We start from the raw sequence: 20,797 nt of genomic DNA on the forward strand, positions 1-20,797 counted from the left end.
CTGATATTAATTATGTTATTTAATTATTCTTTAAACCGACCAGTCTTTAAGGAGTACCTAATTAATCTGATGTTTAAAGTAATGTTAGGGCACGTGATTGTTGCCGAGGATTGTGGATTAGGGTTAGTGCTAGACCTGTTTACATCTCGTGGCCTTGACAAAATCTGCAAGTGGCCTTAATGTTTAGATCTAACCGTTTACACTACATTTCAGCAACTGGGCTAATGTACTCATAGAGGGGAAATTTGCCCGGACAGTGGCGTTTTCACCTACTCATCGTCGAATTCCATCTGACAAAGGCTCTTTTACCTGCACGCCAACGTTAATTTTTGTACTATTCCAATGCTAGACTCCTATTCCGTGACGGATCCTCCTGGCAAGAAGAAACAAGGCTGCACCAGGATCAACCACGGGACCGCCTATTAGTGCACCATTACCACATTCACTTTACACGGTACAACTAGATCAAACACGGTTGTTTGCGATATCACCTTGTACAGAAGCGGAGTAGTACTGTAGGTAATTACAAATATTTCATGCACACGGCACTTAAACAGCTCTCTGCATAATACCAAACCGCGTAGTTATCTACGTGTTACTATTTATAGACTATTGAACACGGAAGATACATACTCACAGATGTCCAATATAGCTCTAAGTCGCTGGTAAGTCAAGTTAATATAATATATAGATAATATTACAACTGAGTTATTAATCATATAATGAATATATAACATGGTTAGCATTTGTAAATGGTGGGGAACTCTTTGACTTTGTTGCATAAGGTGCTTAACTTCAAGAACATTGTGCCAATTCATGCTGCAGTACATGAAGGCATGGAGATGACCCTATCGTAACCTTTCTTCAAGAATTTGGTCCGTCTATCTACTTCAGGCATCTTTTTCAATAGATTGATAGAAATGTGAACAAATTCGTTAATAATTTAAACATATATTTCTGGATAATTTATATGCAATAGATATTTGGTCGAAACCCCAAAAGGGAAATATTTATTATTAAAACGTAAATATTGCAGTTATCGCCCTTTGTGTCTGTTGACGTACGGGCTAATGAACTGTTCTCAAGTTCTATTCACTAAGTTAGAAAAGCTGCATGATATTTACATGTGACCTATAAAAATAAGCACACAGAAGTATAGCAGTTATCATTGTTGCTTTTTAAAGTTTTTGGTGTATTTTGAATTACGACGTTGTGTTGTACAAAACTAGTATCGTGTTTAGAGACCAATTCCATGAATAGTCTGCAGTTTACCTAATTATTTATGAAACGTCCAACATTATTTTTTTTTATTGACCTGTATTACTTGTGTGTTCAAGATGCATCCTAAATAACGATACCTTCTAAGTTTATTTTATATGACATGGAAACCAAACAGTGCTGTCTAAAGATAGCCATCTGTTTATAAGTTGGATCTGTGTTAGTTACCAGAATTCTACGCTTTTAGCTCTGTTTTCAAATATTTAAGTCAATGTGCCAAAAAATGCATAATTTGGCTACGTAGTTTCATCATGTGATATTTCATCCGGTAATTAGCCTATATACTCTTGTGTATCTCTTTTATGTATACGAGTTTGTATACCCAATTGGCATGGGATGCTGGTAGCAGTGGTGTACAGGGGTCTGGTGATGCCCGGGGTTCCAACGACATTTCGATTGAATGCCCCTTCCCTTCCTGAAATGGATGTCCTGGGCCGTGGCCCCATCTGACCCCATCCCACCCACGCCGCCCTGCACGCCACTGGTTGATAGTACTTTCATACTATTGAAGTAAGCAACACAGTTCAGCCCCTGGAATACTAAATTTCGTAGACCACAAGACAAATTATTGCTTGGATTTCTTCCACATAACATGAACACATCCCCGGTTGTACGTGACAAGGAGTAGGGTCGCCTGTCCAACCTCGTGAGTTTTCTCCGGGTCCTCCGGTTTCCTCCCACTGCTAAAGACCCCTACGCGCAAGCGAATTATTGAAATAAAATTAAACCATATGTTAGTCCCGAAATGACCTAGTTTGTGTCGAGCGGACGTTAAACCCCATCTCTCTCTCTCTCTCTCTCTTTAATATGAACACACAAGTGGTATGTATTTGAAGTCAGAGTTTACATACACTTTACGCTAAAGTCGATATATGGCCGTTTATGTGTAACAATTTATAGAACACTTTTCTCAATATTTCGATTACGGTTATGTCCTCCATGCGCATTACACGTGGCGATAGTCAATATCTATTCTATGCCCAACATACACGAAGTGCCTCATGTTTGTTACCAGCACGGTTGAATTAACATAGTGACGGGATTCTAGACTACACATTCTAGGAACATACCCTAATAAAGGAAAAATGCTAAGAGTGGATCGTATTCTTTTGTTGTGAAGTATAAACGTTTGACTGTAAAATGGTACTCAAGGGTGAATTTGAATATGTCGGAACAAGTCATGCTATCCCAAATAAATTAGGTGTATTAAGATAGTGTCGGAAAGTTCCAAATAGGAGCCGTTAATTCAAATCGTTATTCGCCAACTCTCTAAAATCTGTTCATTCCAGGGCACAGAAAAATAAAAACACAATGGATACAACTCGTCTGAAAGGCTTGGTCAGGAGACCTTCCGGTGAAGATGATGTCACAGTTTATGATCTTCCAGACTCGCTTCTGTTAGAAATATTTTCGTTTCTGGAAGTCAAAGATGTTTTGGGAGTTACGGGGTGTTGTCGTTGGTGGCGTGAGATAGGACGAGATGAATGCCTTTGGAGGAATTTAGCCTACAGAGCTTGGGGAGACGATTGCAACAAAGCACCATTTGTTGGGACCTGGTTAGAAGAATATCGACGCCTGTATTGCCATTCACCAGTTGTATTGTCAGAGGAACTCGCAGAGCATACAGATGAAATTTTTCACGTGGCTTTTTCTCATGACGGAAAACTATTTACCACAACTGGAAAAGATGGGAACGTCAAGGTATGTAAAGAGGCAGTATTTGGTCTATAAAATTATTATAAATGTAAAGAAGCAAATGGCTCTTATATCGCCCGGCCTTCATTATTAATACCGTATAAATCATGCCAAATTGTGTATTTCATTGGGCACTCTCAATAAATTAGATCATTCGAAGATTAATAAACCAGTACGTCAACTGTGTTGCATATTCAGCAGGTCTATATAAATATTTGCCTTTTGCACACATTCCTTATTTTCGATCGTAAATGACGGACTTATCGCCCTGTAGATGTTTTGTGGGGCTATCTTTCCGTTCACATTTTGAAATTTAGAATTTGTGAACAAGATACAGTACACAATTCTCCACGGACTTTTTTAGAACGTGTTCAGTGGGATTTAATGACATAGATTTTAGAGCTAAATTGCTGTTGGTGGGAGTATGGACCTTCGGCAATGTTTCCTATTAGTTAATCGTCGATTCCTACACATTCATTCTGACCTTATCAACCACCTACACTGTCTCGGGTAAATGAGTAGATCTCCCAGGTAACACAGTTGATGTTTTCCGACAGGTGTGGGAAATTGGATGTCCGACCAAATTGAAGTATTCCTATAATCTAAAAGAAGAATCAGGGTGGAATTACACCAGATATTCAGCCTTTAACCAAAACGACACAAATCTGCTGGTATCCGGATTACGGTTCCATTGTGGCTGGGTGGCGTGGTTCTCAATGACAGACGGTAATGAGTCCTTATTAGCATTCATATTACTGTAAAAGTAAGGAATTATCTTGAGAAATACCAGATGATTAGATGAGTAGAACACGAGAGCTTGTTTGTTGACTAAACTATAAAATCCAATAGTCTAATACGGAAGTTGTTGCAGTGACCGCACCCCAGGCCCTTTTCGTGCGATGATAATCATATCCAAAATTCAAGAGCCGGGTTCATCCTTTTCTGGTCGATCTTTAGATGCAAATATTATGTTGATTGTGTTCTTTATCTAAGATATAATCTTAGTAACTTCTTTGTAGGAGTACTCCGCCCTTAAGGCACCCTCACTCATATTCGAAAATCCCCTGACACCACCACTTTTCTTTGTAGTATATTTATATATGAGATAATATTATAATGGTAAAACAATTAAGTTAATACGAATTCAAATGTTTATCTTTGATTACATTTCAGGTTTTACTCTCACTTGGACGGATGTTATGACCCCCCAAGGTATACGAGGAGCATGGTTATCTAACCATCATTTATTATATGGAGCTCAATCTGACACAGCAGAAGCTGTATCACTGTGTGTGGAAGGGGTGAGTTATAATCTGGTTCATGTTTGTTGCCATGAACTTGGCATCACCAGATTTTTCATGTTATATTCCATCTCATCTTGTGTTTCTTATGTATCAGATGTATGTTTCCATTACTACAGCTACACCTTAGCTTGTACTTGCTATAAGCAAGCTCATATTGTGGTTATTGTGAATGCCTTGTTTCCTTAGGCTTGTCATTATCAGATTGTATTTACTTGCTTAAGTGCTCATCTGTAAATACATTAAAGCTGAACTCTGATTACAAAACTATAAAAATGATTAAATAAAAGAATTAAGGCCCTAAACAGTCGCCATACTTGTAGAACAAACATGGCTACTGTTTATGGTGTACAAAAGGAGAGGCAGTTCACGCTCACATCCAGTATATGCCTTGTCAAGCAAAGTGTCCACATCCGGCTAGCTATTCAAGTTTGTCTCTTATTTTTTAGAGCAAAAGTACATCGTGGTAGACTTATTTCGTCTAATTAGTAAAGTAATATGTACCTGATCAGACATAATAATTGTGTAGCAATAATATTTTCAGTAAGCTGGTAGTGAAAAAATGTCAATCAGGCAGGCGGTAATTGGTAGTTGAATAACTAGCCGGATGTGGACACTGTGCTTGACAAGGCATATACTGGATGTGGGCGTGGCCTGCCTCTCTTTTTGTACACCATGTTCGTTCTACAAGTTGAAAACAAGTATGGCGACTGTTTAAGGCGTTAAAAAAATTTATCTAATTATTTCTGTACTTTTGTAATCGGAGTTCAACTTTAAGCAATATCTACGTGGTAGAAGAGACAAATGCGATGTTGGTGCAGAAACGTGGGACGTTAAGCCCCGTTCTATTTACGTTTCGCGATACTTAAGCCAATTGGAGAATTCAGTCTTGAAACAATTTTCTTTTGATTTCAGGAAGATTTTAACGGGAGACACACAGAAGAGGGCGAGCCCCGGGAGATACAGGAAATTAATTTCGACGTAGAAATACGGATACAATTTTTAAATGTGGTGCGGCGAAAACATATGGTAAAGAATGATTTGAACAATGAATCCTACACCACTAGAAACCAGTTTAATTCAAACGACGTCCATCGAAATCTCAATCACGTGAACAACGAACACATATTTACAAACAATAGTTGTGGTTACTTGTTAGTATTTGCCACGGGATATTGTGATGCGCTCAACCAAATAGGTATAAAGTTTGTCTCAAAAAACAAGTTGAAATCAACTCTAAGAAACGGCAACAATCATCACCGAAACGGTGTCATCAATGAAAGAAGGCGACCATCTATCAAAAGGAAACAAAACGCACATTGTGATCATTTGATAGATTTACATGGACAGATTCTAGGTGTCAGAGTCAGTGTAAATAGTAGGTAGGTGTTACAGTTAGTTTAGCGGGTACTTCGGGAGTCGTGGTGGCATGGTGCGTATGGCGGCGGTTCACTAACCAGAACGTCAAGGTATTGATAGTGTTTGACAACATAGTTCGTCGGATTTTCCAGACTGGCTTCTCCCTTGTCAATGGTATAGGACGTGGGGCCTGTAATGGAAACAATTTCTACATATAATCTATGTGGTAGTCAACTAGGTGTACATGTAAAAGAACCACTGACAGTATACGAGACCTAGTTGGTGTGCTGATAAAATAACCATTGGCAATTGGGAGTTCTGTGTTCGGGTAAAATTTCTCTCATAGCATATTGCGTACTACATGCCTGGTTTTATCAGCCCGATTGGCGCAGGAGTATGTCTTTTCATTTTAGTCACTGCTGCTTATTACATAAACGTTTCATTTTTTCCGCACATTACCGAATTAGTCTCATAGTTTTTACTGACCAGTTGTGATTTATCATTTGTTCTCTGACCAGCAGAACAGAGAACGTAAAAATTCCGAAAGCCATGAACTGGATCATGAAAAATGTCATGAGCAATCACCTGTAAAACGGATATGAAATTAGGTCTACCTCTCTAATATTTTTCAGGTATCTGGTAGTAAATATGCGAGGCTGGTTGGAAGAGCCTGATGGTTCAGATCCCTACGAACGACCAGGCTTGTCCAAAAACATGGAGGTACGTCTGATAGACCTACTCACTCTGCGGGTTCAACCAATAGTTTACACGGGTCATAAAGCTGTCACGGATTCGGATAGCTTCTGTTTCTGCTTCGGAGACGCTAATAAAGATTTTGTCGTTTGGTAAGTGAATTTCAATTAATAGTATTGGGCGTCAATGAATAAGTATTTTTGAAGGGTCTTTTGTAGGCATCCAGTTTACTGATAAAAGTATATCGGATGGATCCGGCTTGTTCCGTTGCCGTACACCATATTGACGTTTATCTAATAGCCCGTTCAGACGCTTATTTTTAAACCAGTTCATAATCGCTGGGGTTTTGAAGACAGCATCGTGTTGCGTTCACACGTACTATAAGCCAAACCAGTTTAACTATTCTGACCTCTTCGGTCGGAGGTTAGAGTTAATTGCGCATGGGTAGCTTCATATTCTTTATTCGGTTCTCGCACGCTTTAGATAACATTGGCACAGTCTGACCCCGATATTTTCACAGGAATGTAACTTACTGCGTACTGCGCATGCTCAAAGCAAGCTGGGGCTGGGGTTTTTAAGCCAACCCGTTCAGACGGCTAAGATGAACCAGTTTAAAATAAAAAAGCCTTCTCGAAGACAGGTCGCGAGCTGGGGTTTTTAAACTGGTTTATTTGCCCCACATGTGCGTTCAGACGCTTAAGTTAAACTGGTTTAACGATCCCCGGGGTTTTAAACCAGTTCAACTTAACCGTCTGAACGGGCTATAAGTGGTTTGCATATTTTGTCGTATGTTTCACAAATTTTATCTACCAGGGATCCAGATAGCTCAATACCCAGGAGTTCCTGGGTTTGATCTGGGTATTGGTGGTGAAGGTTTCACTGGATTGTTTAGTGATGCAGGACGGTGGGCCGGGAGGTTTGGGATGTTCAACAAAGGGAGAATTGAAGATCCCCTGAAATAAGATTACCTCGTAGATATTTCATTGCATGTATGTAGCAGTTTGTTCAAATTTAAACTCTTCAACTTTCACTTTTTGTTTTAGCGGAAGTGAAAGTAACCAAGTCTATTTATGGGACAGACATTCTGGTGCCTTGTTATCTAAGTTAGATCATCTGATGGCAGGGGTCAGTGCCGCGGCCATCAATCCCGTTGACCAAGAGTTTGTTGTATCTGTTGGTGATGACCAGATCGTCAAAGTCTGGAGGTCCAGGGTCAAGCACAAACAGTTCAAGAAGGAGAAGGCTGTTGTGATATACAATCCCAGTGATGCTGATTACAATACTAGGCTTTAAGAGTTGTCACCCTTTCTTTTAGTTCCACAAATGCCCTTGCTGTGATCTTACGCTATAGAGTTACCTTTTTCTTTTAGAATTTAACAGTTAGACACTGACTAAAACTTATTATTTATTTTCCGTGTGGTGCACGTTATGCCCTAATTTGGTACAGCTTTATCTTGTTATTTTCCTGGTTTGCATTTATGGATCACCTGTGAACGTATTATTACTTGGTATGTTGTTGTCGCCCTTCTGATATGAAGTGGCTCTTTATGTCTATCTCCACCATTAGTGATGCCGCAGAAACTGTCATCTTCCGCTAGTTCGCCCATGGGGAGAATAAATAAATAATTGTATTATTTTTTCGACCATAACTTAAAGTATAAAGCTATTTCACAACGAATTAAGCAACCTTATACATGTTCTCCCCTGCTTAGAGACATGGATCGACTCCTATGTGCCTTTACTAAGCATAATATGCTCAACTTTAACATTTATTAGGCATATGTTACGATTAGTTATGATTCCGTTCAGGTCTGTTGGAGAGGAATGATGTAGTTATTATTCCGTTCAGGTTAGTTGGAGAGGAATGATGTAGTTATTATTCCGTTCAGGTTAGTTGGAGAGGAATGATGTTGTTATCGTTCCATTCAGGTTTGTTTGAGGAATGATGTTGTAATTACTCCGTTCTTTTTTATTGGAGAGGAATGATATTGTTATATTAACAATGTTATGATTTGATGTGATAGGACACAAGTAAACAGTGCCCAGATAAAGTGATGGATCCTCGTTCAAGTAAATTTAACCTAAATTCTTTTAAGTTAGGTTTTCTTGAATATGGTACCCGTGTTAAATACAATATATTGTTTATGTTAGTTTTATTATGATAAAAGTGCTATAATATATGTGTCATATTTGAAATCTCCGGTGGTTTTATTGTATATATGTTGTACTACGTGTTTGTCGTATTTGTTATATGCACAACCTGATAAAAACACAGATCTTATTTCATTTCGTTTTTTATAGTTCAAAATTTCGTTTTACTTGTCTTTACTACACTAGGATCAGAAAGATTTGTTATATTATCGGCGGTTTAGTTGAAAGGAGGGATTAGCCCATGAAACAGTCTGTTACGATGACTTCTTGGCGTGCCATGTACGGAACTGTGGGTAAACCACCAGAAACGTCAACGCTGATTGATCAATCAATGTCCGGCGTCATAGGGTTAAAAGCCACTCGTACGACCCCTGACACGATTTTCATGTAGTCTAGGCCATTGAAAGTATAAAAAAACGAAACGAAATATAGATTTTTTTTAATCAGATTGTTATATGCATGTTGTACTACAAGTTTATGCGCTGTTATCTTTGATATAGAATTATTGTGTATTTATATGGTCTGTTTCCGGTCTGCTCTGTTTTAGGTGCAGACGTTTTCTGTTTAATGCTTCCCTGTGAAAAATAGAAATCAGCACCTTACCAGTGCCGGATTAGCCATTAGACAAATAAGACAAGTGCCTTAGAGCCAACCAGAAATCCAGGCCACATAAAATAAAGTAAACTTTTGATGATAATTATCAGGTGATGATAAAAATGCTTTCCTTTATTTTTATGTAAATAAAAGGCATCCTTTCGTCATCTACGCGTTTGTTCTCAGGCTTTTCATTCTGTTTCCCGGCAACGGATTTACACACGTGAGATATTGTTTATGTAAGTAATATCGTAATTTTTGTTATTTTCTCAAGGTGAAGCCTTGGGGCCAGCAAAGTCTTAATCCGGCACTGCCCGTTACAGAGCCTCGGTGTCTTGTGTGTAGGCTGGCTTATGATCTGCTGTTTTAGGTGCAGTTTCTCTGGGTGCTTTATAAAAAAAGACCCTTTGTCTTCCATTAAGTACATGGCTCTTTTTTATATATTTGCATATGGAAACATTAAAATATATGAACCTATAATGACAATTTTACTGTCAATGACAATGAACCCTATATAAAGCGTTTATATTGTTTTCTTATTTCACTTAACTTTCTCAGTTTTGCGTTTTACTCGCAGGACTCATCGCAAGATGACAAATAGTCGATATGTGTACTGCCGACTTCGCAGCATGCGTCATGTTTAATATTTTGCGAAGCATGCGCGGCAACCAGGGCAATTATTATGTTTATATCCATAATCGTCTCTTATAGCTAAGTGAAGTGCATGTATAGATATTTACAAGGGTTTCTTTATATTAAAGAGTCCATATCGTATTGACTAATTTATTTAAGTGAAGAATTGAAATTTATCCTGTAAAAGAATAAACTGAATTTTTATTTGGTTGTTATTGATATTTGTCTTTTTTTTTTCTTCTGCGTCAGATAACCCCAAAAAGCCCTAGGAGGGACTAAATTTATGTGTATTATATTAGCTCGGGGTAATTACATATCTTTGTGAGAGACAGTATATTGCCCTAACTAACTACTAACACAATCTAAACAAAAATCCCCTGGTTGGGTTTCGTCGGTTATTCACCGAGGTTATGTTGGGGAAAGAAAAACGGAAGAAAATAACCCCATAAAAAGTAACACAGGGAGGGGGGGGCAGCAGGCCTTGGTTTGTCTTTCGGGAGTTTTTTCTGAAGTCTTTCTTATGTAAAATGGTGAAGAAAGTCATTACAGAATAGTATGGGGGTTACGGTGGCTTTGTGGGTGAGACGCTGGCTCGCTAGTCTGGAGGCCGGGTGTCCGATCCCCGCATTGGCCGAGAAAGTTCATTCAGATTTCCGGCGTGGTTCCCCCTTATCAGTGATGCAGGACGAAGAGTCTGACAAGGACAGCTGTCTAGCACGTAAAAGATCCCTTGACAGTTGGAATTCGATATAAGAGTGTGCCGCTGTCCAGGCAGAATTTCCCTCATAACACACTGTTTGGCATATGCCCGTCTTCATTAGCCCAGTTCGGAGCATTTAACTTCATGAACCTCGGTTTTCCGTCCCATCCGAACGACTAGACAGATGTCCTTGTCAGGCCCTCCGTCCTGCATCACTGACAAGGGGGAACCACGCCGGAAAATCTGGATGAACTTTCTCGGCCAATGCAGGGATCGAACACCCGACCTCCAGGCTTGCGAGCCAGCGTCTTGCCCACTTAGCCACCGCGACCCCCTCCATTGGCGTATGCCAAGCCATTTAGCCGAAGAGGACGTATTTTTAACAGCATGTCGTGTTAAACATACTGACGTTAGCGACGTAAGCAGGGTCTTATTTTGTCACTAAAATGTTCCTTTACATTGTTCAGGCGTTCACAGAGACTGACACACGACCGTTTAGCAGTAAAAAGTTGCCAAGTAAAATTGACTGGGGCCGATTTTATTTTCGACAAGGATTCAATAGGACGGTTCCTGAACGTACAGGGCGCGGGTAATGAGACCTACGTTTAGAGCTGAACTACCAAACCCTACGACCAGTGCGTGTGAAAACACATACGGCTGGTTGTGAGCCAGGCTAGATATTCGATTAATAGCAGGTGGAAACACCGCTGTTAGGGCATTGTACTCGTGACCATAGCATTAACCATATGTTAGTCTCAAAATAACAAAGACAACCAGAATTCCTCTCCTTTCACCGAGGTTATGTTATTCAACCAAAGGGAAATGATTGCGAAAGAATGTTATGAAACACCTACAACCAGTATGTCATGGGTTACTGTGTGAAAACAGATATGAGTAATGTATTGTTGTTGGTAGTATTAGTCCAAGATAAGATCTGTTGGCTATCAATGTTTAAATGGCAATACTTGTAAACAGTATGTGAGGTGTAATATATATAGTATTACTTTAATCAATCAAATCTGAATAATATCAAGTAAAATATAATTATTTATGTCACATATGGTTTATTTTACGACTTAAATTTAAACCTATTAATTAAAGAGAGCACAGTGGGTAAATGTAACGCCAAGGCTCACACAAGCCTATGTGGCGCCCCAGAGCAAAAGTTTCAGTTACCCCCAATCCCCCACCCACACCCCTGTATACTGTAACTTCAGTGTGCCTACGCTCTGTTGACTTCTTATGATAAAAGAAATTTTAAAATACATTTTTTTTTATACTTTTAACACTTATCTAAATAACTATTTATTAAATCACCTTATTTATAGGCAAACATTTTATGTTTATTTCCCCTTCAACCCTCCATTTGATCGAAGAAAAAACCCTATATCTTGGAACAGTCCTAATTTTACTCTCCCTATTTGCTGAAATATGAACTGGTTTACATAGGTTATGGGGAAACGAAGGCCGGTGATTTGCTATCTCAGCTCCCCTCCCACCTCAGCCTCCCCCTATGCCAGGGCCCTGTATAACTCATTCGTCTGCCAAATTGGCAGGGCTAGGGGATCAGCGTCGGATTTTCCTAAGGCTTTAAACTAAGAGCGGGTTGTGGAGGGATGGGGTCCTGTCACGGCGTGCACGTGAAAGAACACTTTAATAGATTAAATCGTAAAAGAACCTCTTTCTGCTGGAAATTTAAGAGAAATATAGAAACGTCGCTGTCCGGTCAAAATCCTCCATTGCCTACCTGACCATAAAATTTATTTGCTCAGATGTTTGTGTCAAAATATCCGAAAGTCATGTTAACGGCACGTTAAGCCCCACCCACTCTATACGACCACTTTAAACTTAACCGTGAATAATTCCAAAAAAAATTAAATATATAATAAAATATTTACTTGTGGAATCGTTCAGAGTAATACCTCAGCCGTTTATCTGAGTCTGGTCTGTTTTATTGCTTATTATCTGTGGAGAGGGTTGTATCATGAAGCTTCTAGTTGTAAAAGTATTGACAATAGTCACTATGTTATATCTGTGCAACATGATCGGTAGGTTTTATCAATTATTTTTTTTTGTTGGGTTGTTCAAAATGAACGGTAGGTTATAGTATGCATTTATTTTGTTGGCTTGTCAACCTTGTTACACTTATTTTGTTGGGTTTGTTTTACACGAAAACAACGTGTTCTCAAACAGTTTCTCGGATTAACCGGTTTGATTCATGATTGCCACACTGGACTGAACGTTCCGGAATTGAATTATCTCTATCTTTAAGTCCGCTGATCGTCATAGGAGAGACTGCTAATCCCATGCAAACTACAGTGTGAAAGTCGAATATCTAAATGGGGTATCAGTCCGAAACTGCAAATAACACTAAGTTCGAATAAAATAAATGGGTCCAAACATCCGACCTTTATCGCACATGTGAACAAAAGCGCGATAATAATATGGCGACAAAATCTAATCTGTAGTCTCTATCATCCAGAAAAATATTCTACGTTGAAGACTAGGAGGTTATGGGTGTCCGGGACTAGGGGGGTCGTTGCTCCCCCGTAGCCAGGCCACTACCCAAAATGTATAAAGGCACCATTCTCAAAACCGAGTCTAATTTCAAATGGTTTTAATACATTACTAAAGAATCTTTATTTGTGATTATAATGATCTACGTGGCTCTTTAAACGTGCTGATAAATGACAACATTGTATTGAAACATTTTTATCTGTTGTTTTACAGATCGGATGGCCGCTTTAAGACCAGACCAATGTCTATTTAAAGGAGCATTATATAATGGAGGAGAGACGTTTATTTATAAATGTAGTGAATGTTTATGCCAAGGTGGTGACGTTGTGGTTTGTGACTACATACCTTGCTAAAACTTCAAATGGTCATTTCCAAAATTTCAGAGGTAAACAAGCGGTCAGAGAAAGTGTAAACCACGTCTCGTGGTCAACAATTTGTGAATCAACATTTATAGAGACATAATAGCCGCTTCGAAAATAACAATCAATGTAGCGTGGAATTTTAAAAAATTATTTTAGTCTAAGAATAAATAAAAAATGTTTTAGACTATTTTGTTTGTTATTAATGAATATACATGTAGTTCTGAATCTGATGGTTTTATTCTATCTTTTTGGATTTTTTTTTAATTTTAGACTGACATGTCCAAAATAAGTTCTATGAATACTACCAACAACGTACCGTTACAAAGATATTAATGGGTTTTTCTGTTTGCTTTAATACGGGAATGAAAGTTAGAATACACAATATCATGCCATATTATTTTACATAAATACTAGTAAATTTGATCATAGCGGCTCATTACCTATCAAGGGAGCACTTTATAACACGTGCTGGGGTGGTTTTTTTTTTGGGGGGGGGGGGGTAAATTAGAGCTTACTAGCTGTGCTATCGGGCGTTGAATGGGTGGATATATCTTGTAGAAAACTTGGCTATCACGAAGTTATTATGAACTCGATTTCTTTCCGTGTTAGGCTATATGTGAACTCTTTTAACTGTCACTTTAATGATTTGCAAAATATAGGCCTACATGCAAATGCATCCAACCAAATACTTTTTGGCCTTTATATCCTAACGATTTAATCATTGCCAAGCATTTTGTACACGCTTTCATTTGTCATCGATGGTACTGCACACGCAACCATGGAAAGATCCTGCTGTCTCGCCTGGTTCGAAAGAAATTTCTTATTCAGAGTTAGTTCCCTTGGCACACGAAGCAAAGGTCATAACGGCCATAATTTAGTCATAACGGCCAAATACTTGATCAATCCGGCCAAAAAATACCAATATATTTCAAAAACAATAAACTACTAAGCAATTGCTTATTATGCACTATGAGCTGAATCTTGATTCAGATTGTTTGATTATGTAGATTATATTGTAAGTTTCATTTCCATGACCAGATTTTCAGAAGTCTTCTTGCGTACTGATATAAATGTCAAATTACTAGTCAGTATCTGTATTAGATATGTCCAGTCGTCAGGTGAAATGACGCCATTATGGTATGTTATTTTTCTAACACTGTTTATTCGATACATTTTTACGTAATTATGGGATCGGAAAACAAGCCAGAGCTTACATTACATAAATTTACAACCTGTTAGAAATTATTTGTTTAAAGGGGCATTATGGAAGATTACGCCTAGATAAAGAACTGACAGTTCTCACTATAATAGTTAAAAACTAGATAATGTAAAAGGAATACAGTATGATGAAAATTTCAGTAAAATTTCTCCACTCTGAACCGAGATATTAGCGATTGCATTTTTGCCTAGCCTCGATCATCATTGCTAAAGTCGGCACGATAAAACAAGTCTTGATTATCCACTTTTGGATTTAATAATCAATGAGCGTTGCGCTGTATTCAAATCCAGTGAAAATCAGACACATAAGATGGCAACGAGGGTTGATTAATGTCTTTTCATGTTGATAAATGTCTAATTAATAGTTTATACAACATTTCTGGCCTAAAGAATGACCTCCAATAGGCAGATTTATCTCTTAAATAATGTGTGTTTAATGTTATAACTTCATCCTAAATTAAAAGGTTTAAGCGTCAGCCGATTTCATTCATATTCATAGGGTTGAGTCATGCCCGCCAACCAACTTCGTAGCCAAAATGACCCACCCCAAAAACTAACCATTCCAGAGGTACGGGGCATACGTGTTTTAGGGTTATTTTTGGCTATTTTCGGATCAATTTTTGCCGGTTTTGACTATCGATTTGTGCATGAAAATAAGATTTGATGAAAACAACGTTGATTTCATATGACAGAGTGGATGGCTGTCATTTTGGATTTATGTATCCTTTTGACGAGTGGGTTAATGCTTCTCGCCAATCTGTTTCACAGAGGTATTGCGAAGACTAATAATGTAAAATATGTCTGCTTTGAGTCACATCACAGGGCGTCAATCATTGGCTCAAACATACATTATGCAAGAGCTAAATCTGCCTATTGCAGATCTTTCTTTAGGCCTGAAATGTTATCTAAATTATTAATGTGACATTAATTAACTTATCCAGATCATAATCAACTCTCGGTGTCATCGCTAGCCTGCGATGTTTATTGGATTAGATTCCGATTTGCTGTTCGACTGGCATTCATGATTTCATCATGAAATGGATAATCGAGACAATGTTTTTATAGTACCGACTTTAGTTCTGATGATCGAGGCTAGGTCGAAAATTCAATCGCTAAAATCTCGGTTCAGAGAGGATCACTTTGACTGAAATGTTCAGCAAGTTCCCTTTACATTATCTAGTTTTTCACTATTATAGTGATAACTACCAGCTCTACAGACTAAACCCCGTGAATATTAATGAAATCGGCGGACCCGCATCTTATCACTTCTGTCTAAATTTTACATGGTTTTCTCTTGGACTTACTGTAAATAGATATTGAAAGTTGCAGGTATGGGAGAGAAAAAAAAAACTAAGAGCGTCTTTTCATTTCACCGAAGCTATTTATAGACATTGTTATGTTAAATTTATGTACATAACAAAATATCATTAGATTGAGAATGGATAACAAATATTAATTACTTAAACAATTTTGAATTTTGTTTATCCATTTTGACCAAATTGTTTGGCCGTTATGACTAAATGTTTGGACGTTTTGACTAAATTTTGTGGCCGTTATGGTTTAACGCCGTTATGTCCATAACCCCAATCTGCCCATTTTACACACAAACAGCGTGGAAGTTGACTCAATTGACTGACTCATTGCTGACTTCATTGTTGAACCACTTCTACAGTGTTATTACAATGTCATTTTATAATATACACACCCTGAGCAATAGTTTTAAGATAAAAACGTTGAGCTCTTGCAAATATTTTAGAAAATAAAATTTACTAGGCATACATGTAGTTATTTTTTTCGGAAGATCCACGCGACTCTAAAGCCGAAGTCACATACAAGTCGTCTTTTGATTGGTTGAGCGTTATATGGGTGATTCACCGCACCAATCAAATTGAAGATAAGAAAATTTGTTAAATGTCTGATTGACAAGCACTTGTATTCGCCGGTCAGCACTCGACTGTAAAGATAGAAAGAGAATGGCGACGGAAGGGTTTACAAATTCCTCTCAATTCGGGGATGGATCCTCGACCCCTAAATCTGCAATTTTTATTGTTGTTGGAGAACCCTCAACGGATGCACATAGGGATTTGATTTTGGCCGAGATAACAAAAGGTAAGCTTGATTAATTTGAACAAAAACAAGGCCAGCCGTTTTCAGACAAATGCTATCTATTTCGCTTTTCACTATTGGCTGCTGTGACTTTGCAGCTTCTTGTGGCACGGTTCGGTGTAGACAACATCATGGAATGAACTTGCTTCGTAAATACGGTTATTTTCATCATGGACTTTCACTCTTTAAAACTGTCATTCTAGACTGAGTTAAGATTATAAATTAAGGGTGTAATTTTAACGTTTTGTTTTTTAAATGAGATTGAGACTGCAGAGCCCAGTAAGCATGTATATCAAGCCAGTCATCTCGGAATCTCTCTCTCAGTCTCACTTTCTCTTACATTCGATATCTGTGGATGATAAAAATAGAATTTCTTCACTGTCTGGGTTGTTCTCCGGTTTCAATGAATCAAGATAGAAAGTTGTCACAACAATAAAATTGTTATTCGACTTGCATTAAAATAATTATTTACCTTTTCAAAGGAATTTCAGTCCCATGTCACACAAGATTAATTGGCTTGTTCAGGTTGTCAGGCTTGATTTGGCTTAGAAAAGATAAGATTTATAATGCATTACACACCTCGATATATGATTTATTATTATGCAATAGATTCATGATTCTATTCAGGTACCTTACACAAAGCAATTTTTTATACCTTGTTGAATAAAAATTATGCAGTTCAGACAGTTACATGCACTGGTACATAATGATGTGCAAGACTGTGCATGACATGCTCATTTTCGGCATTTTATTTTGATCAATAAAACTTTGTAGCCTATTATTGCAAGATTTGTATGTTCATTGTTCAGTATGTTTGATAACATGTCATCAGCTGCGTAAATACGCAGGTAAAACATTTTAGACAAATTACAGCAGATAAAGTACACGTAACGATGGTCATGATTTCATATTCTAATAGGGTGTTAATAATGCAGGATAACTCAACTGAAAACCCATTTTTTTACATGTAGCCTGCATATATGTACATTGTAGATGACAGGGATTTGCAATTGGGGAATATATACATGTACATGTATGTGTAGGCCTACATTAATTACATGTACATTCACATGGCATGGGTAGGGTGACCCACCATAAATAAATATCTCCATATATCTCCTTATATCTCGACAATTACGCCACAATATTTATATATATGCCAAGCCTCAAATCAGTTTCACACAATTATAGTCACTAAATAAACGATCATGTTGTACTTAATAAGCTATGACCATTAATCATCTATAAATAATAGACTGAAAACTGGTTCCAAGTGTCGTCCATTACATCCAGACACTTTTGAGTAAAAGATAGGTTACGTGCCCTTGTTTTGAAATTAGTCTCGCTTAACCAGTCTATCGACCATTCTACGTCTGATTGACAGGTCGGGATAATCAAGACTACTTTTTTACGAAACATAACAGAAAGCTAGAACAAGAAATTGAATTTAGAAATAAGCACGTTAGGTAGCTCAACAATCGTTTTAAGAACCTTGTAAAAGTAAAATGAAACTACTGCAAGTATCATGTTCCTGTCTAATCCGAGTGATTCAGAGATATTATTTGTACTAAACCAAAAGATGCCGCTCTTAACGGTACAGTTAATGATAAAGCGATTTAAAAAATGAAACGAACGTAATTTCTAAATCTGCTGTAATAACCAAGAAGCTTAATTTCACTGCTATTCAAAATCGTCAACAATAAATTTTTTACGGCTGTAATAGTTGATAGATTTGTAGAGAATTGCACGTGCCATGGCTATTTATAGTATCATATTGTCAGAAAGTTGGTCTCGGCACGGCGAATGTGTACGCTTCAGTGGTAGTCTCGAACTATCAGCGGTGGACTTTATTTCTGTAGAGCACATGGGCCACCCTAGCATGGGTACATTTATAAAATTTAAAAACTTAACACAAGCACACAGATTTATTTTTATGTAAGGGGACTTGATTTTAATTTATATAAATTTATGAAACTGTAACAGTGAGTAAACATACATACCGGTATTATAACAAGAAACCCCCTAAAATAGAAATAGGTGAGTCAATGATGAAGATAGATAACAGATTGTATAATATATTTCTTTCTACTACCCCTCTATTTTTACATGTACAATGTGGGTAATTTTTCATCATTCTAGTCTAAAGGTTTATTTGACTGACTTCTACAACAGATGTGATGGATGTTTCCCTATACCTTCATTTACAAATGGCCGCCTAATGTCAGTCTGTTTACTACAACCATTGTCTAATCCTATCACGCAATCAATAGAAGGAAAGATGGGAATTAAATCTGAATCATTAGATTGATTCAAGGTCTTGGCATTAGATCAAAGTTATTGTTGAAAACATAAAAATATTTGAAGTTTTAGTTATGGTAGATATGATGTCATGTTGCCCTGGTGTTTTGTCAAATTAAATTTGATAGGTCACAATTACCTGATATAGTTTGCCGAACAATAACTTACAATACATGCACCACAACTCTCTGATTTGCTATTACAGTGATAAGTGTTGGATTCCACTATGGTCCCAGACACTAATGTTCTATAAAGAGACAAATTTGGATTGTTGGTCGGGAGTACTCTAAACATTTTTGGATAGGTAGACATTACACATGGAATCGACAATAACCGTAAAAAAACATGGAGATTGGGTTATGGGTGGGATACTCTAATCATTCTAAGATGGGTCAACATATAATGATATATACATATTTTCATATTGATTTGTCTTGTAAAACAGGGATGAATTTGGACATACATGAATATGTATTTAAACCTTAATAGCAAGAACATGTGTACACCTTTACTTACATCCTACATTGCAGACAATAGTTATAACGGTACACATGTGTACAAGTTCAATATCCATGATGTCTGTAATATAACCTGTCGTTATTAGACCAGTCTGTTCAGAATAGAAGGATGTTAAACCCCCATTTCATTTTATTTATAACAAAACTTAAAATGTTGTTAATCTTTGATATTTTTATGGAGTATTCAAGAGTATTCTGTATTACATTTGTACTCTTTATTTTTTTTTAACCTAAATAATGATCTAGTATCATTTCTGTCCTAAAAAATATATGTAGATATCATTACATACATGTACATGTGGAAACTGTTTAAATGCTACATGTGATACATGTATGTGTTGTGTAAGCGTGCATACATGTATTTGTGTAGAATTCTATAAGGTATTTGTTTTAATGCTTAGCCTCACCGGTTTTACCTGAGCTAGCCTACAAAAGGCTGCATTATTTATCATATTATTGAATGGTATTTACGACATCTTGCTAAGCTTCATTATTAGAATAACAATAAATCAGGACCAGCTGCTCGTGGGTCGGATACAGACAACAGAACACATGAAAATGATCGAATAATTGTTGTGTCTTTCCAATGTACCATTTAAAGTATGATAGAAATTGAAAGTAGAGTTATTGTGGGTGCTGACTTCTTTGTGTCAAGAGAAATTTTAAGATAAAAAGATAAAATCAATAAGAATGCACTTTATAAAATAGACTAATCTAGGATTTTTATTCATGATTTTTTTTTTTCTACCGTGTTCCCTTTTTTGTTCACTTCTTTTCATATGGACTGGTTGTTTGTGACTGGAATCAACCATTCATGACAGCACCTTGACAAAACCCTCTGGAAACCACAGCATTGTTTTGGACTTAGTCAAACTTACTTGATTTACTTACATGTAGCGATTTACTTGAGAACACAAATCACATTGTATTTTCCTTCATTGTAGGAGCCATGATGCTGGCTCACTACCAGGAACTTCTGAGTTTTCTTTCCAGTGTCATCCAAGTAATTCCTCAGGATTTTCCAGCCTTCCTCTTTAGTGGTGCTGGATGAATGGTCTGGTAAGGAAAACTGTCTAGTTGTTTGTTTTGGATGAAAAACTTGTCTCTTAGAGAATGGAATTGCTGTCTTTCATTCTGTGCTGGCTCACATAGCAGGAGGTTCTGTGTTACATCCAGTGAGTTGTCACTTGGGGAATTCTTTAGGATTTTCTAGCCTGTATTCCCTTTAGTGGTGCTGGATGCAGAGTCTGGCAAGGAAGAATACCAATATCTAATTATTTGGATGGGCCAAAAAATGTGTTTTGTTAGGAATATCGGTTAATATTATCATGTATTTATCAACAAGTCTTTCATTCTTGCTTACTCATATATTGT

At 37.4% G+C, this 20,797-nt stretch overlaps 2 protein-coding genes and 1 long non-coding RNA gene across 5 annotated transcripts in view; all 3 read left to right on the forward strand.

Annotated features, from left to right (window-relative positions):
- The first annotated feature begins 213 nt into the window (after positions 1–213).
- LOC126819173 (F-box/WD repeat-containing protein 5) lies at positions 214–9,923 on the forward strand. Of its 2 annotated transcripts, XR_007679536.2 has the most exons (8): positions 214–665; positions 2,568–2,979; positions 3,531–3,699; positions 4,147–4,274; positions 5,190–5,656; positions 6,266–6,478; positions 7,370–8,175; positions 8,216–9,923. XR_007679536.2 is itself a non-coding variant. In XM_050547050.2 (7 exons), exons 1-7 carry the CDS (start codon positions 640–642, stop codon positions 7,617–7,619), a joined length of 1,665 nt encoding a protein of 554 aa, XP_050403007.1. In that variant the 5' UTR covers positions 214–639; the 3' UTR covers positions 7,620–9,923. The 2 variants fall into 2 exon arrangements, 1 of the variants encoding a protein (XP_050403007.1); XM_050547050.2 differs by having other exon boundaries at positions 7,370–9,923.
- A 2,379-nt stretch (positions 9,924–12,302) lies between these two features.
- Positions 12,303–13,508, forward strand: LOC126819174 (uncharacterized). Its single transcript, XR_007679537.2, has 2 exons — positions 12,303–12,452; positions 13,135–13,508. It is a non-coding gene; the product is annotated as an uncharacterized LOC126819174 (long non-coding RNA).
- Positions 13,509–16,422: 2,914 nt separating this feature from the next.
- LOC126819172 (microtubule-associated protein 1B) overlaps positions 16,423–20,797 on the forward strand; it is a 51,988-nt gene continuing 47,613 nt past the window's right edge. For both annotated transcript variants that reach the window (XM_050547048.2, XM_050547049.2), the window contains exon 1: positions 16,423–16,610. In XM_050547048.2, the coding sequence (XP_050403005.2) occupies positions 16,475–16,610 (136 nt within the window). In that variant the 5' untranslated portion in view covers positions 16,423–16,474. The remainder of the gene's footprint in view (positions 16,611–20,797) is intronic.

Source organism: Patella vulgata, chromosome 4 (assembly GCF_932274485.2).
Source record: "Patella vulgata chromosome 4, xgPatVulg1.2, whole genome shotgun sequence".
NCBI lineage: Eukaryota > Metazoa > Mollusca > Gastropoda > Patellidae > Patella > Patella vulgata.

Excerpts from the sequence above, each read along its gene's own strand:
- LOC126819173 (XM_050547050.2), top strand. The coding sequence starts at position 640 with ATGTCCAATATAGCTCTAAGTCGCTG. Across the intron at positions 3,700-4,146 it reads GTGGTTCTCAATGACAGACG|GTTTTACTCTCACTTGGACG; the intron begins GTAATGAGTCCT and ends ATTACATTTCAG. Across the intron at positions 6,479-7,369 it reads AATAAAGATTTTGTCGTTTG|CGGAAGTGAAAGTAACCAAG; the intron begins GTAAGTGAATTT and ends TTTTTGTTTTAG.